This window comes from Scardinius erythrophthalmus (assembly GCF_964197995.2).
Source record: "Scardinius erythrophthalmus genome assembly, chromosome: 11".
Lineage (NCBI taxonomy): Eukaryota > Metazoa > Chordata > Actinopteri > Cypriniformes > Leuciscidae > Scardinius > Scardinius erythrophthalmus.
Genome location: NC_138231.1, coordinates 42,341,106 through 42,359,052, shown reverse-complemented (window position 1 = coordinate 42,359,052; position 17,947 = coordinate 42,341,106). Strand labels below are relative to the sequence as shown.

General features: G+C 39.2%; 1 protein-coding gene across 2 annotated transcripts in view; it reads left to right on the top strand.

Annotated features, from left to right (window-relative positions):
• The first annotated feature begins 322 nt into the window (after positions 1 to 322).
• rngtt (RNA guanylyltransferase and 5'-phosphatase) overlaps positions 323 to 17,947 on the top strand; it is a 118,061-nt gene continuing 100,436 nt past the window's right edge. Inside the window, exons 1-4 of one of the 2 annotated variants that reach the window (XM_081378856.1) lie at positions 323 to 685; positions 1,799 to 1,908; positions 1,992 to 2,095; positions 2,827 to 2,915. In XM_081378856.1, the coding sequence (XP_081234982.1) occupies positions 622 to 685; positions 1,799 to 1,908; positions 1,992 to 2,095; positions 2,827 to 2,915 (367 nt within the window). In that variant the 5' untranslated portion in view covers positions 323 to 621. The remainder of the gene's footprint in view (positions 686 to 1,798; positions 1,909 to 1,991; positions 2,096 to 2,826; positions 2,916 to 17,947) is intronic. The other variant, XR_014031089.1, reaches the window with a different exon arrangement.

The window sequence follows — 17,947 nt, the reverse complement described above, 5'->3', positions numbered from 1 at the left end:
AATATTTGACATTGTGTGCTTTAACAACTAAATTAGACTCTCTCTATCTATCTATCTATCTATCTATCTATCTATCTATCTATCTATCTATCTATCTATCTATCTATCTATCTATCTATCTATCTATCTATCTATCTATCTATCTATCTATCTGTATGTTCGTATATCTATCTATCTATCTATCTATCTATCTATCTATCTATCTATCTATCTATCTATCTATCTATCTATCTATCTATCTATCTATCTATCTATCTATCTATCTATCTATCTATCTATCTATCTATCTATCTATCTATCTGGAGGTGTAGCGCCCCCTGCTGCCCGCCTGGAGTCACTGCTGTCGGTTGTAGATGCAAGTAACGCACAGAACTGCGGGACAGTGAGCGTGGGGAATATTACGGTTTACTTCTGAACAGGATTTGGGAAGCGCTCGCCTCATGGAGCTCATCTCATGAAAGTTATCCTTTCTACCGCACGGAGCTCTTGATACAGCGGGTTAACGACAACAGCACTGGGAGTGTGTGTCAAAGGCCCAGGCAGCGGCTCACAGAAGCTCCTCCAGCCCGCCCGACAGGCTTGAGCCCCGGGGCAGCTGAACGCGGAGTCCCGCTCGAGAGCATGGCTCAAACCGGAGCGCCTCCTCGGTGGAGGAATTGTCCCAGAAGAGGACAACCTGTGGCTGGTGAGCATATACCAGACTGTTGTCAACAAAGCTGCTCTGCTAATCCGCACTCAGTCTCATTAATGCAATGGTTTAGTTTCTTAGAGTTATGCTATCATGGAGAGCATGAACGCACTCAATCACTGAACTGTGCGACTGCAGCTTCAGTGAAACCAGATTAAACTGCTTTCAGTCTAACAGAAAGCTACCGTTAGCCTGTGCTTGGTTATAGCACTGACCAGTGCACTGCGTCGTTTGCCCAAATTAACCAATGATAACTTTGCCTAAATTAACTAATAATGACTTAGTTTGCGTGTGTTTTAAAATGGGAGCGTATACGACGTCAAGATATATACTAGGGCCACTCTAAACTTGTTTGTTGGGTCTGTTTTTTTAAATGGAGTGGCTAGCCAGATTAGCTCGCTACACGCAGATCAACACAATTTACGTCACTGGACAAGAAAGAGGCGGGAGCTGCGTGTTCGAATTCTACTACGGCGAGGGCTTGAATCATGAATATTAATCACGCAATGTTACGTTTGGCCTCCTGATTCGCTGAGAGCCAGACGTCGGCGGGATTGTAACGAATCGCACTATGGTGTAGGACTTACTTGACCTCTATGTACGCTATGGCTTAATTAATATTAAAGAGATAAGACTTCAACTTGTAGTGTTTTGCACAGCAGCGGTTCCTAACCTATTTGGTCAGCTGAACAGTTACAAAAAATATTTAAATGGATGTATTCCCTGGTATTTCATGCAGTGTTCTTACTTTTCCTTGAACATTTATGCTTATGGTTATTTTTTTGGGCATCCATCAGAGGAAAGTATTAAACTTAAAGGGAAAGTTCACTTAAAAATGAACACAAAAGAAGATATTTTTAAGAATATTTGATGTTAATGGACCACATAGACTTACATAGTAGGAAAAAAACCTCTGTGTTCAGCAGAAGAAAGAAACTCATACATATTCCTTTAAATGCGCTATATGTCATGAATATTATTATTAATACCATGGTATTACCGCCCGACACCAACATTCTGTTGTCAAGTACTTTCTGTAAAGATTTCACTGAACCAAGCCATCATCGTGAGTGTCATGACGTGAACTTGTGTGATGATTTCTCTCTTTAGGTAAATTTCTGCCCATGAAAACCATGCTTGGACCTCGGTATGATGATAAAGTGCCCGAGGAGAACCGGTTTCATCCCAGCATGCTGTCCAACTATCTCAAAAGCTTGAAGGTACATGAAGGTTCCTCTTAAACGCATCTGTAATGCTCTTGTTCTGACTGAGCTGTGTTGATGTGATGCTCACCTGTCCGCAGGTGAAGATGGGTTTGCTGGTGGACCTGACCAACACCAGCCGCTTCTATGATCGAGCCGAGATCGAAAAAGAAGGAATCAAATACGTCAAACTTTCCTGTAAAGGGTACGTGAACCTCAGCATATGAATACTGTGTTTATTTGTCCCTTGCATCTGAAATGTAACAGTGCATAAGAGAAGATCCCAGCATGCATGTATACATTTAAGAAATATTTGCATGTATAATCTGTATATTTATATATGATTTAATATAATTTAATAATAGTTTTTTTCTTAAATATATAAATGCATGCATGCATACAAAATAATTTTACACAGTACACACCCACATATATAATGTAAACACAAACTTTTATTTTGGACGCGATTACTCGTTTCACAGCCCTAATATATAAGTTATTAACCAAAACATGGCATCTAGTTAACATATTCAAATCACAAAAAAGTTATTGGGTTACAAACTGTAAACTTCAACTAAGTCACAAATTTGTCTTGTTTGTGTTTTTTTTTAACAACCAAAATAATATAAAATAAAATAATATAATTTGTAAACTTATTTTTTTGATAGAATGAAATGTTAAAATATAATACAAAACAACAGTGTTTTTAAACAGAATTAGAAGTTTTATTATAATTAAATTGTATAATGAATTAGCATGAAAGCGTGTGCGTGCTCAGACTGCCTTTTCGTTTTAATCTTAGTATGAATAGACCATCAGGTGTCACTTTTATTCTGTGTGAACATGGGTCAATGGATGTGTGTGTGCCACTGTAGCTGACATGCTAGTGTTGATCTGTCATGCTAAAATCATGTTGTGTGTGTGTGTCTCATTCAGCCACGGTGAATGCCCCACAGCAGAGACTACAGAGATGTTCATCAGACTGTGTGAACACTTCATAGAGAAGACGCCCACCGAGCTCATCGGTAAGACCAGCCGGCTCAGCTTTGACACTTTTGCTTGATTTTGTTTTTGCAAACCCTTATTCCAACAATTACACTGTGTACTATCTAGTCCCGACGCAACATGCAGTTCTTCTTGCTGAAAGTACTGTCAGTCATCTATATATGACTTTTATGCTGATTTCCAGTGTCTGAGAGTTATGTTTCTCACTTGAGGAACAGACTGCAGTTTATTTTAAAGTGCCCTTATTATGTGATCTTTCATGCAGTGTGTAATACAGCTGTTTGTACACATAAACGGTCTGCAAAGTTTTAAAGATCAAAGTGCAGATAAATGGAGTTCCCAGAAGAAAGCCGTGATTCTGACCTGCCTGAAATGAGTCGTCAGCATTACTATTTCCAGTCTTACTTCTTGCTTGAACCTACATTCAAACACTGTAGTTGTAGCTGAGGCTTGAAAGAGTTTGTTTTGTTTTGTTCTGTTCATATCCAAAGGATGAGATTGATATTGGTAAAACCATTGCCATAGTTACTGTTCATATCACTGTATCAAGTGCTGAGGAAGATCTGGAGCTGAAATTCAGATATGGTAAAGGGCATTTGTTTTCCGACATGGGCTGTTAGCGGTTTACCAGTCACAACAGACTGGACCATCTGACCAATCAGAGCAGAGTAGACCAATCACAACAGGCTGGGTCATGTGACCAATCACAACAGACTGGACCATCTGACCAATCAGAGCAGAGTAGACCAATCACAACAGACTGGATCATGTGACCAATCAGAGCAGAGTAGACCAATCACAACAGACTGGATCATGTGACCAATCAGAGCAGAGTAGACCAATCACAACAGACTGGATCATCTGACCAATCAGAGCAGAGTAGACCAATCACAACAGACTGGGCCGTCTGACCAATCAGAGCAGAGTAGACCAATCACAACAGACTGGATCATGTGACCAATCAGAGCAGAGTAGACCAATCACAACAGACTGGATCATGTGACCAATCAGAGCAGAGTAGGCCATTCACAACAGACTGGACCATCTGACCAATCAGAGCAGAGTAGACCAATCACAACAGACTGGACCGTCTGACCAATCAGAGCAGAGTAGACCGATCACAACAGACTGGATCATGTGACCAATCAGAGCAGAGTAGACCAATCACAACAGACTGGACCATCTGACCAATCAGAGCAGAGTAGACCAATCACAACAGACTGGATCATGTGACCAATCAGAGCAGAGTAGACCAATCACAACAGACTGGATCATGTGACCAATCAGAGCAGAGTAGACCAATCACAACAGACTGGGCCATCTGACCAATCAGAGCAGAGTAGACCAATCACAACAGACTGGATCATGTGACCAATCAGAGCAGAGTAGACCAATCACAACAGACTGGGCCATCTGACCAATCAGAGCAGAGTAGACCAATCACAACAGACTGGACCGTCTGACCAATCAGAGCAGAGTAGACCAATCACAACAGACTGGATCATGTGACCAATCAGAGCAGAGTAGACCAATCACAACAGACTGGGCCATCTGACCAATCAGAGCAGAGTAGACCAATCACAACAGACTGGGCCATCTGACCAATCAGAGCAGAGTAGACCAATCACAACAGACTGGACCGTCTGACCAATCAGAGCAGAGTAGACCAATCACAACAGACTGGGCCATCTGACCAATCAGAGCAGAGTAGACCAATCACAACAGACTGGACCGTCTGACCAATCAGAGCAGAGTAGACCAATCACAACAGACTGGACCGTCTGACCAATCAGAGCAGAGTAGACCAATCACAACAGACTGGGTCATCTGACCAATCAGAGCAGAGTAGACCAATCACAACAGACTGGATCATGTGACCAATCAGAGCAGAGTAGACCAATCACAACAGACTGGGCCATCTGACCAATCAGAGCAGAGTAGACCAATCACAACAGACTGGACCGTCTGACCAATCAGAGCAGAGTAGACCAATCACAACAGACTGGATCATGTGACCAATCAGAGCAGAGTAGACCAATCACAACAGACTGGACCATCTGACCAATCAGAGCAGAGTAGACCAATCACAACAGACTGGATCATGTGACCAATCAGAGCAGAGTAGACCAATCACAACAGACTGGATCATGTGACCAATCAGAGCAGAGTAGACCAATCACAACAGACTGGGCCATCTGACCAATCAGAGCAGAGTAGACCAATCACAACAGACTGGACCGTCTGACCAATCAGAGCAGAGTAGACCAATCACAACAGACTGGGTCATCTGACCAATCAGAGCAGAGTAGACCAATCACAACAGACTGGATCATGTGACCAATCAGAGCAGAGTAGACCAATCACAACAGACTGGACCGTCTGACCAATCAGAGCAGAGTAGACCAATCACAACAGACTGGACCGTCTGACCAATCAGAGCAGAGTAGACCAATCACAACAGACTGGGTCATCTGACCAATCAGAGCAGAGTAGACCAATCACAACAGACTGGATCATGTGACCAATCAGAGCAGAGTAGACCAATCACAACAGACTGGGCCATCTGACCAATCAGAGCAGAGTAGACCAATCACAACAGACTGGACCGTCTGACCAATCAGAGCAGAGTAGACCAATCACAACAGACTGGGTCATCTGACCAATCAGAGCAGAGTAGACCAATCACAACAGACTGGATCATGTGACCAATCAGAGCAGAGTAGACCAATCACAACAGACTGGACCGTCTGACCAATCAGAGCAGAGTAGACCAATCACAACAGACTGGACCGTCTGACCAATCAGAGCAGAGTAGACCAATCACAACAGACTGGGTCATCTGACCAATCAGAGCAGAGTAGACCAATCACAACAGACTGGATCATGTGACCAATCAGAGCAGAGTAGACCAATCACAACAGACTGGGCCATCTGACCAATCAGAGCAGAGTAGACCAATCACAACAGACTGGACCGTCTGACCAATCAGAGCAGAGTAGACCAATCACAACAGACTGGATCATGTGACCAATCAGAGCAGAGTAGACCAATCACAACAGACTGGACCATCTGACCAATCAGAGCAGAGTAGACCAATCACAACAGACTGGATCATGTGACCAATCAGAGCAGAGTAGACCAATCACAACAGACTGGATCATGTGACCAATCAGAGCAGAGTAGACCAATCACAACAGACTGGGCCATCTGACCAATCAGAGCAGAGTAGACCAATCACAACAGACTGGATCATGTGACCAATCAGAGCAGAGTAGACCAATCACAACAGACTGGGCCATCTGACCAATCAGAGCAGAGTAGACCAATCACAACAGACTGGACCGTCTGACCAATCAGAGCAGAGTAGACCAATCACAACAGACTGGGTCATCTGACCAATCAGAGCAGAGTAGACCAATCACAACAGACTGGATCATGTGACCAATCAGAGCAGAGTAGACCAATCACAACAGACTGGGCCATCTGACCAATCAGAGCAGAGTAGACCAATCACAACAGACTGGACCGTCTGACCAATCAGAGCAGAGTAGACCAATCACAACAGACTGGATCATGTGACCAATCAGAGCAGAGTAGACCAATCACAACAGACTGGATCATGTGACCAATCAGAGCAGAGTAGACCAATCACAACAGACTGGACCGTCTGACCAATCAGAGCAGAGTAGACCAATCACAACAGACTGGGTCTTCTGACCAATCAGAGCAGAGTAGACCAATGACATTTATTGTAGGAGACACTATAGTTTGACAGTAAAGGCCACTGGTTCAGGGTGTGTAATAATTTAATGTGCGTGTCGAAGTGTGAATGACATTTTAGAGTTACTGAAAGTGAAAAGGCTGTGCTAACCAACACATTTAAAGCCAGCCGGAATATATTTATTATTTAATATTTAACAGAAATAGAGAATGACAGTAAAATTACATTACATGTAATGCTTAAATATGTGAAAGATCCAGTCGAGTGATAACAGTCACTCATAATGACCTGATGAATGAGGCATCATGGGAGATCAGTGACAGATGCAGACGTTATTGAACTCTATGAATAATTATCTTCAGTGCTTATGTGCAGAAATGACTGCGGTGAGATATGAAGTACAGATGTGGCGGAGTGAGACATCTCAGGCGTTCATATTCACAGTGACTGCCAATAACAAGCAGAAGTCACAAAATCAGATGAAAAATGACTAATTACTCATTAGATGCTTTACTAAGTTTGGGGTCGGTGAAGTTTTTAATGTTTTTGAAGTCTCTTCTGCTCATCTATGCGATCAAAAAAGCAGTAAAGTTCAGTAATACTGTTACAATTTTAAAGAAATGTTTATTTTTTATGTGGATATATTTTAAAATGTCATTTATTCCTGTGAATTTCAGGATCATTACTCCAGTCTTCAGTGTCACATGATCCTTCTAATATGAGGATTTAATGCCCAAGACACATTTCTGATTATTGCTGATTCATATTTCTGTGGAAACCATTTTTTTTCAGGATTCTTTGATGAATAGAAGGTTCAAATGAACAGCATTTATTTGAAATAGAAATAGTCTGAAACATGTCTTTTTGATCAATTTAATGTGAAAAAAATCTTGCTGACCCCAAACATTAGTTTAAATCCAGATATATCAGTACAAATATAATAATGATAATATAAAGTTTACTTTGGGTTTGTGATTGTGCACACTGAGCTCGTCCTGTTGGAGGCGCTCTTGAGTCGCTCAGATCCTGCTGAACGAGATGAGGCTGAGAAAGGACCATTATGAAAGTCATTGTTATCGCCACGGCAACAGTGTGATTGACACTGCAGGGATCATGGGCAGCAGAGGAACACATGTGAACTCTTATTGATTATTCATCAGGTAAATTAGCTACACTTACAGCACGGGACATGATGTATTTAACCCGGAATATTCATTATTCATCAAAGCACTCTAGATAATTATTCACTTTAAACAGGCACAAAATAACACAATCCTGTTGACTTTCACCGAAGGTCTCACGAGTCGATGAAAACACAATAATTATTAATTAATTTGAATGTAACGTTAAAATAAATAAGCGGGCTGCACAATTAATCTAAATTAAACTGAAATGTATGTGTGATGTAATATCGGATTGTGATATCAAAGCAAAGGTTGCGCTGTATGTTTCAGTGTGTGTTTTACAGGCGCGTGCTCAGCATATAATGGTGTGTTTTCAGATCAGCGCTGTTTCTGCAAGCGCTGTGAGTGTGAGTTTAACTAACACACATCTGGGAACATCAGGTTCTCTTACTTTTTCACATTTCCAACATGAAATATTTACAGCATTTCAGCCAAATTTTCCAAATTACAAGATTTGAATCATAATTTGTAGTGTTGGTAGGCTCTCGTAAAGATTGATCACCCTTGAAAGTAAGTGTCCATAAGCGGTAGAGTCTTTGTTGTGTGTGTGTGGATGTTTCATTGCAATAGCAACACAAGACATTTTCATATGAAATGATATGACGAAATAATAACAAAAACATTATGACCAAACACAGGTGAAGCGAATATCATCTAACATATAAACCGTATCGTATACTTAGGCTTCTTCAAGATTGCCACTCTTTGTCTAGTTTCCAGCTCTGCTCACTCTGGACGTTTGCAATCAAGATGCATCATGGGATGCTTTTAAATCAGAAATGGCGCCCGGCTTTTCTTCCCTATTGACGTATACCAAGTGAAACAGCTTAACAGGGGGAAAGGGACACACGGGACATGACTTGATTTCGTCCATTGAGAACTGATTGTATTTTGATGTGATGAGGTGCAGTTACCAGTGACATCATGCCAGTGATAAGCTGCATTAGTGCAGCGCTGTATGCGGCACTGCTCACACACACGTCAAACCAAGCAGCGAACCCAATGCAGAATTCACGATTGCGTAGATTCCTGTTCAAATGAACTGGTTTTGACTGAAATCTCACTGTGAATGTGACTGGATCCTGGAGGGGAGGGACTGGCATCAATCTCGGATGAATGTATTGCCCAGCCGTTGTACGCATCATCAGAGAAGAGATGTCATTGCGAGGGGGCGGACATTATTTATGCTTTATTATGAGGGCGTAATAATCAGTTATGATAAACACTGCAGTATTCCAGTTGTTAAAAAGTAAGAATTGTCAATTTTGATTTTGTTGTTAACTTGTTACTAAACCATATGGTCCATTCTCATTAAAAAAAATATATACACTACCGTTCAAAAGTTTGGGGTCAGTAAGATTTTTAATGTTTTTAAAAGAAGTATCTTCTGTTCACCAAGGCTGCATTTATTTGATTAAAAATACAAAAATAGTAATATTGCGAAATATTATTCTACTGTAAATCAGCTGTTTTCTATGTGAATTTACAGTCAAGTGTAATTTATTCCTGTGATATGATGACTTGATGCTCAAGAAACATTTATGGTTATTATCATTGTTGAAAACAGTTTTTTACATTTTTATTTCATGATGCCATGATAAATAGAAAGTTCAGAAGAACAGCATTTATCTGAAATCTAAAGCTTTTGTAACATTAAACACTACCCTTCATAAGTTTGGGGTCAGTAAGAATTTAAATTTTATTTTTGGGGGAAAGAAATAAAATAAATCAATACTTTTATTCATCAAGGATGAGTTAAACTGATCAAAAGTTACAGTAAAGACATTTATAATGTTAGAAAATATTCTATTTTAAATAAATGCTGTTCTTTTGAACTTTCCATTCATCAAAGAATTTTGAAAAAAAATTGTACACAACAGTTTTCATAATAATAATGTTTCTTGAGCATCAAATCATCATATTAGAGTGATTTCTGAAGGATCATGTGACACTGAAGACTGGAGTAATGATGCTGAACATTCAGTTTTGATCACAAGAATAAATTACAGTTTAAAATGTATTAAAATAGAAAACAGTCATTTTAAATTGTCATAATATTTCACAATATTACTGTTTTTTTTATTGTTTATCAAATAAATGCAGCCTTGGTGAGCAGAAGAGACTTCTTTTAAAAACATTAAAAGTCTTACTGACCCAAACTTTTGAACAGTAGTGTATATATAAATTGTAGTTTTGAAACTATTTTCAGGCATATAAGCGTTTATATCTGGAAGTTTTTAAATCCGCCATGAAAAGGAAGTTGCGCGAGTCTTTTCGTTCCCAATCGTGTCGGATACGGAAACAGCTTCTGGAACAAGAACAAATGTGGGCGGGGCTTGGTTTTGAATGTTGGGAATTGATTGGATGGTTGTGGTTTGCTATAGAGCTGGTAAGTCCCGCCCATCCGTAAAACCCCAAGTGGACCTCTAGGTTGAAAATCGTCAATGCAAGTGAATGGGAGAAAATAATTATTTTCTGGTCCCGTTTGAATTGTGCCATGAATTGAACATATGTTGTCTGTGAATTTTTTATATAACTTTTCATGTTACGAGTTTGACAGTATATGGTATGATTCTTCGGCTAGCAGTTGTGGAAAAGACATAACGAGAAAGACTACATGTCGCCTATGTGACGTCACCCCATAAAGTTGACTTACCCGTGGTTTTCGCCAACATCAACGATTTTGTCCTCTCCCTGAAAGAAGGCGGTGAAGTGCACCAAAGACACAGCCATGTTTAGCGGGATCCGTGAGCTAGTGTCCGTGTGCTAGTGGTGTTGACGTTTCAAACGCGTCGAAAGCAGCGAGTAATTGTAGTCCACAAAGTGCTCTCACACAAAGTCTAACCGTATCAAACTTCTACCCGCTAAATTCTAGCATTCTTTACACGAAAAGTTATATAAAATTTTCACAGACAACATATCGTCCCCTTGGAATTATAAAGTTCTATCTGACATTTTTGTCAAAATTGAGTTATTCACATATTCTTATTCTGTGATAACTTATTTACATTATGTGATGTTTTTTTTTAAGTTGTGTACATTTTGGGACTTTTTATTGAAAAAACAAAAAGGTTCTATCTACAAAGTCGAACTCTAACTTGGCTCTATAAGGTTCTATCTGCGTGAGCCAATCAGCACTTCGAATGGACAGAAGAGGACCAATCAAAAAATGAGTCATAGAGAGTACAAGTCTGTGTTTTAAAAAACGAGTCACAGAGAGTATTATAGTTCTGTGTTTTAAAAAATGAGTTTTTGAGACCTTGAAAAAATGAAAAAAATTGACCTTTTTTGTGATTATATAGTCAGTGAATCATTTTTCAATGATTATTAAACTTTATGAATTAATTTGCTGATGCATGTCTGTTTTCTTGCAGTTTTTAAAGTCTTAAAATGTCTTAATTTTTACAATATTAAGCCTTAAAGGTGAAATAGTCAATTTAATTGATGGGGTCTTAATTACAACAATAAACATTAGCATGTTATTTCAGCCATACTGATGTCTGGAAAGCCATTTTACCTGGCCCACTTTAGGTGGAATAAAGTCCTGCTCAGATTTATTACAGTAGCTGCTTTTTGTCTAAACAAAAGAAAGATTAAAGTAACAATTTCTGCAATAATGTGTTTAATTACCCACCAAATTGGTACCAAAAATTAACATCTGCACTGGACAAAATATTTAGACCTACCTTGCTTAATTTGAAATGTCCTAAATACATGGAAGTGCTAAAAATATGAAATAAATGTCATAGAAAAGATCAAATTTTACTTTCTAACACATGTTGAGACATTGTTACAACATTAATAATTTTATATTTAGTGTTCAAATAATGTTTTGGCAGATAGAACCTTATAATTCTAAGCGAAAAGTGTTTTTTTAGAATTAGAAGGTTCTATCTGCATTTGACCCATTCCAAAAATCCCCATTTACAAATTTGAGAGGATTTTGATATTGTATATTTAGAATACATTTAGGGTCCCTGTTATTTTCATGTTTGAAAGAAACTTGTTCCCCATATACATTTTCCTATATGTAATGCAAAAACTTTGAAGCTCAATATCTCAAAACTGCTCAGAACGCAGATAGAACCTTATAATTCCAAGGGGACGATATGTTCACATTCATGGCACAATTCAAACGGGACCAGAAAATAATTATTTTCTCCCATTCACTTGCATTGACGATTTTTCAACCTAGAGGTCCAGCGGGGATTAGCGGAAGGGGCGGGACTTACCAGCTCTATTGGTGGATGTCATATAAGTGACAGGTTATTGCTCCGCCCTCGTCTTCAAAGAAGAAATTAGATGCTGCAAGAGGGAGGGGAAGATATTTTAGTTAAAGATTATGAGTGAATTTAACACAACAATGATGTGCACGGATAAATCATTTAGAATAAACACTATAAAAAAATAAGAAATGCCAGTTTAGATTTCATGCTGACTTTAAGCTGGTGAGAAGCGTGCAGACGCGTGTGTGTTTGCGGATTAGCAGAGGTAATTATTCTCCATGATCATTCCTCGATGATGTGAGCTGCGTGATGAATGAACTTCAGGTAGTTTATTCTCAGGAAAGCAAAGGTTTTTTCATGTCTGGCGTGGTTTCATCAGTTGTAGGAAGGTGTATGTATGTAAAATTGTCACATGACTTGTGAGGCTGTGGGAGTGTGAAGCGTAACGCTGGCGAAGAGTAGCGAGCGCTTCAGTTTTCAGCACTTCTCTTCAATGAGAAATGAAGACTTCCATCCAGGAGAAATGTTCTGTACGGACTCCCACTTTATTAGGTGTCTTTAACTACTTTGAACTACAGTGTACATATTGTGTCCATGTTGTATTGCTAAACACTTATGCTGCTAATGAGATGAGATTATTAGATGTAATTACAGAAATTAATTACATGCAGGTATATTTAAAAAAATATATAATATTTAAAAATATATATACAATGTAAAAACATGTACATGATAAAACATTTATCAGCAAATGATTAATTTAAATGTTAGTACACAGTCAAGAGTAAAGACACTCAATTATCTTTATTGTTGTACTTTTTTTTGTTTGCCATTGATTTACATTTAAACCGTTGTTTTTGTTTTGTTTTATGCTCTCATTGCTTTTACACAAACAGCAGAAACCACAAAAACCGCTCAACCTTGCACAGTTTTTATATTGTTTGAAGATGCAAGCGGTTCACACACACAACTTGACTCTGGCTTAAGGCACCCACACACTACAAGATTTAGGACCGATTTCTCATTTTCTCCCCTTCCGACTATTCTAGGTAACGTCCTGATAATCTCGTTGGTTCTGTGGATTATCTCATCAGATTTTCCTCTGGTGTGTGAGGTGTGTTTAGAGTGATTGAGTCTGCTCAGAAGAACGTCGGAGTTATTATTTTCAATAAAACATATTCAACATGTTTAATATTTACTATCAGAAATCCTGTTGTGTGTGAGGAACCTTGAGGACGAATGCGCTCCTACAGATTGTCACGTGAAACGAAACAATACCCAATCAAAGCGAGCTGACTGAAGCATAACACAACATCATCCAACTTTAGTATAGTATAGTTTAGTATAGAAACTGTTTATGCTGCCTATGAGAAGGTTGTGATGTGTAACACACCTTACTGCTTTTCCACACGGCCACACCTTTTCTGTTTTTTACAGAAAAGACAAACCTGCTAACTGGTTATCTGCAAGCTATTTTACCATGTACGGCGATTGTAAATGGTTTAACGTATATGTAATTTGACTAGAGATGCACTGATGTATCGGACGCTGATATTTATCGGCAGATTTTTGATCAGTTGGCATATTGGCTATAACATGAAAAAGGCCAAACGGATGGTTTAGGAAGGCACTGAGTTGTATAATGTCTGTTGCATAATCTAACGTTTTTCTGTGGGTAAGATAATTAAATCCTTGCTAAAACAAAATGAAATATGTACAAAATACAGCAGGGCTCGACAATAAAGACAATAAAGCCTGGTGCCGGCGTGAACAATGCTTGGTACAATTGACAGAGCTCTCACTGTCCCGATCGGGCTGCATCTTCACGTTTTTCCATTGCACATGTTTTTAAGCCTTGTCAATTTAAATGTTTAAAAGCAAGAAGAGAACTCAATTCCACTCGCTGTGTGAGAAGTGTTTGGCGCACTGATCCAAAGAGACCAACCAGAAAGCAGCGTTTTAGCACAAATACTGAATCGAGTTCTCTTTCACTTCTTCTAAGTCACACACAGTTCATCCACGGGTTCTTTGGGAATCTGTGCAGGGATGTCTTGCCCTGGCAACTAAAAACCCACTTCTTTGGTGACACTGACTTCCCTAAAGCCGAGCACAGCACTGTGATGATGGGCGAACTGCTTTCCGCTCTCTCGCTCTGGTCTACGGGCGCGCCCGCGCTCTTCCGGGAGAAGTGCCCTTAGGACCCGTATAAGGAAATTCCGCCCCATCTGACGTCACACATGCCCATACTCGAAAAAAACTTTCCGAAACTTGTGACAAACCGGAAGGAGCATTTTTGGCACAGAAATACTCCTTCAAACTTACAATTTAATTTTTGAAACTTTGTCCATGTTTAGCATGGGAATCCAACTCTTTAACAGTGTAAAAAACTCAGTATGCATGAAATAGCATTTCACCCCCCCTTTAAGTAAACAGCTGAGAAATAAAGCGCATGTGTAACAGTATATTGGTTCCGTGCAGCTCTTAAAGTGACATCAGCCTAATATTCCTGCAGCTGTCTGTGTTTTAATGTTAATTCAAACAACAAAAGGCAAAAAATTGCTCACTACTAAATAACTTAATAATAACTTTTTCTTTTTTTTGTAATCAGTAATGCACATAAGGGTGTTTTGTGTTACATTTTAGTTAATGTTTATTGCATTATTTTATTGCAGTGTGTCACCCTGACACGTACATGAGTATTCGCCATGTTTTATGGACAGGCTACTTATGATGAATTATCATGAGGCTTTTATATTCGTCGGTAATTTAGGGAATGAACTTGCGCTCCCGGGGGCGGTTCAGTGAAAAGAGGAGGTGTGTTTTGGCGCAAACATTCCCTGGTGCTATTTTGCAGTTTCAGAAAACAATTCCGCCACTGACCAGGAAAAACCGAGTCTAAAGTCAGTGGCGCGTTGCGCATGTTATTAATATGCTATTTTAAGGGCGCATGCTTGGCCATTAATGTAGCGTGTGCACAACGCACACACACTTTGCTTCTCTACTCTACACAGACGCAGCAGTTTTCATTTTTAGAAAACCATACATTATTACAAGGAAAAATATTACCACACGAGGGAAATCACTGTTGTGTCCATGAAGATGTGAAAAAATAGGCATAAATCTAGCTTACACATTTACTCAAATTATTATACGCCTGTTTAACCGAAGCTAATCTGGGTGTGTTTCTCCATCCCCAATGTCACTTCTCTGTGTTTTACGGCCCTGGCGAGAACGTCGGTCTCCTCTGCTGTGAACCGCTCCTGGCAAATCCGCCGTTATAATAGCAACCCGCCATGGAACAAGCGCGCCTGCTCTTAAAGGGAATGTGAGATGAGGCTCTGATTGGTTTATTTCACGTTACGCCCAAACCACACCTATGAGTAATGAAGCTACTAAGTCATTTATCCCGCCGGTATAATAGCAACAGAGATCCACCCACAAAGTTACTTGTGTTTCGCGCTTGATACTTGCGTTTCAGATCGTTAAAATAGGGCCCAATATCACTTAATGAAATATATGGTTAGAAGTTGTAAAATATGCAGATACCAATAAATAAGGAATACCTGAAACAGTATTTATTGCTCTGGGTTTCTGGGCACCGCAGATGCCTGTTTTTACTCTTAAAACGATGCGTCTTTCACAGTCCAGGTGATGAATCTGACCTCAGTGCTGCAGCTAATGGCAGATCACTGTTGCTTCAACCCTTTCAGAGCGTTTCTGTTGTGTTTGGGAGTCTTCTCAGACCTCACCGTGATGCTGTAAGCGAAAACCCTCTCGGTAGATGTTCAAGTGTATAAATAACACAGTAAATCCCTACAAAGACGCCCATCAAAGCCCAGACATCAATGGAGTCGAGCATCTGTGGAGTGGCTTAGACTTCGCTGTTTGCATCAGTGTGGTCTGAAAGTTTTTTGTTAAATCACTATCTAGTGTCTGGGACAGCTGTGGGGTTTGATATGAAATCACACTGACGAGTGTGTGGCATTTGCCGTGTGATGAAATCTTTATTTTTCTATTGCCAGAGGATATAATCCCAGAAATACCAATACAGCTGCACCCATGTGACAGCGCTTCGATAAGAAATCTCATTTGGTGATACTTCGTCGAGTCATTGTAAGTGTAAATATGATGTTCATGTGAAGGCAGGCTGATCAAGAACTAATAGATGTTACGCTTGGTTGAATCTGTTCATTTTGCCATCATTTGACATTTGGCAAGCGTCCATTTTGGAGAAAAGAAAATACTTCCTGTTTTTGCCTATGATTTACTAATAAAGACACTTTATCAAGGTCTGTAGATAATATGTGAAATTCTTTTCCACTTGTACAGATGAAAGGACAGTTTCACTCCCAGGGGAATGAGAGATGGTGTATGTCTTATTGGAAACGTTTCATCAGGGCACATTATTATGTTATTATTCGTAATATTTCATCAAAATGTAATAACTCGCGCCACCTCTGAAACGACTCTTATTTTCATCTAACCTTTCCTAGACTGTGCTGGCTATTGGTTAGTCGAACACAGATGCAGGACAGTATATGTAAACCCTTTTCTGTGTTAGGGATCATCTGAGTTTGTCTCTGTTTTAGCACTTGTTTAGTTCTGTGACCTCAGTTGTTTCCATGTGTTTTCATTAGTTGATCACCAGTTGCTGTTATTTTCATTGATTGGTTTGTCTATTTAAACTCTGAGTTTCCTGTAGTTTAGCAGTTCTCATCGAGTTAGGTTTGGTTGTTTAGTTCCTGTGTTTTCTGAATACCTTGAGTTCTGTCTGCTGCGATTAGATCCGTTTCATTAACTATACTGCAACCCCACCGTGACATTACGTTGATTTCTGCATAAATTAATCATAATTCTTATTTTTTTTTTTTTTTGAGTCACAACATTAGACTAAGATCATATGCTCAAACAATACACAAGCATTGTTTTTACATCCTTATTGAACACACCCTTGTACACATTCACAATGCATATTGGGGAAAAATACTCTAACATTCAAAAGTTTCAGTAACATTTTTTACATTTTTTGAAAGCCAACGTCAGCAAGGCTGCATTTATTTGATCAAAAATACAGTAAAAACTGTACATTCTGAAAAATTATTACAATTTAGAATAGTTATATTCTATGTGGATATATTGTAAAATGTAATTTATTCCTGTGATCAAATCTGTATTTTCAGCATCATTACTCCAGTCTTCAGTGTCACATGATCCTTCAGAAATCATTCTGATATGATGATTTGATGCTCAAGAAACATTTCTCATTATTATCAGTGTTGAATATAGTTGTGCTGCTTCATATTTCTGTCGAAACAATGATACTTTTACTTTTTTAGGATTCTTTGATGAATAGAAAGAACATTATAACATTGTAACATTATATAAGTCTTTACTCTCACTTTAGTATTTCATTAACTTTTAGTATTAACTAAAACATCCCCAAACTTTTTGGACGGTAGTGTATGTGAACCTTCAGATTTAATAAACGGTTGATAGCAATAACCTCCGCCAAACATGTCCTGTAGTTGCTGCTCAGACCTTCACAGCCGGTCCCCTGTTTTATTGCAGACCTTATCACCAAAGCCGGGCGGAGGCCAGGAGTCTCTGACCTTTTCAAGAGTCCCTCCATCGCATGCAGTGCCTTGACAAATGCTACACACTAACAGAACAACACAGTATGAGCCATCTGATGTTATATTTGGTTTTCCCCCGGTAATAGAGAAGGGAGTTGAGAAGCCTGGCTGTCTCAAATGTTGCACCTAGGGTTATTATAGTTAACTAAAATAAATGATTTTGTGGGCAGTAGTAGCTACACACTGCGTCGTCATCTTTTTTGACTTTTTTACTACGGTTGGCAACCTGCATTAAGCCCCCAATATACATAAAATCGAAGAATGAACTGGTGTGAAAACACTTCGAAC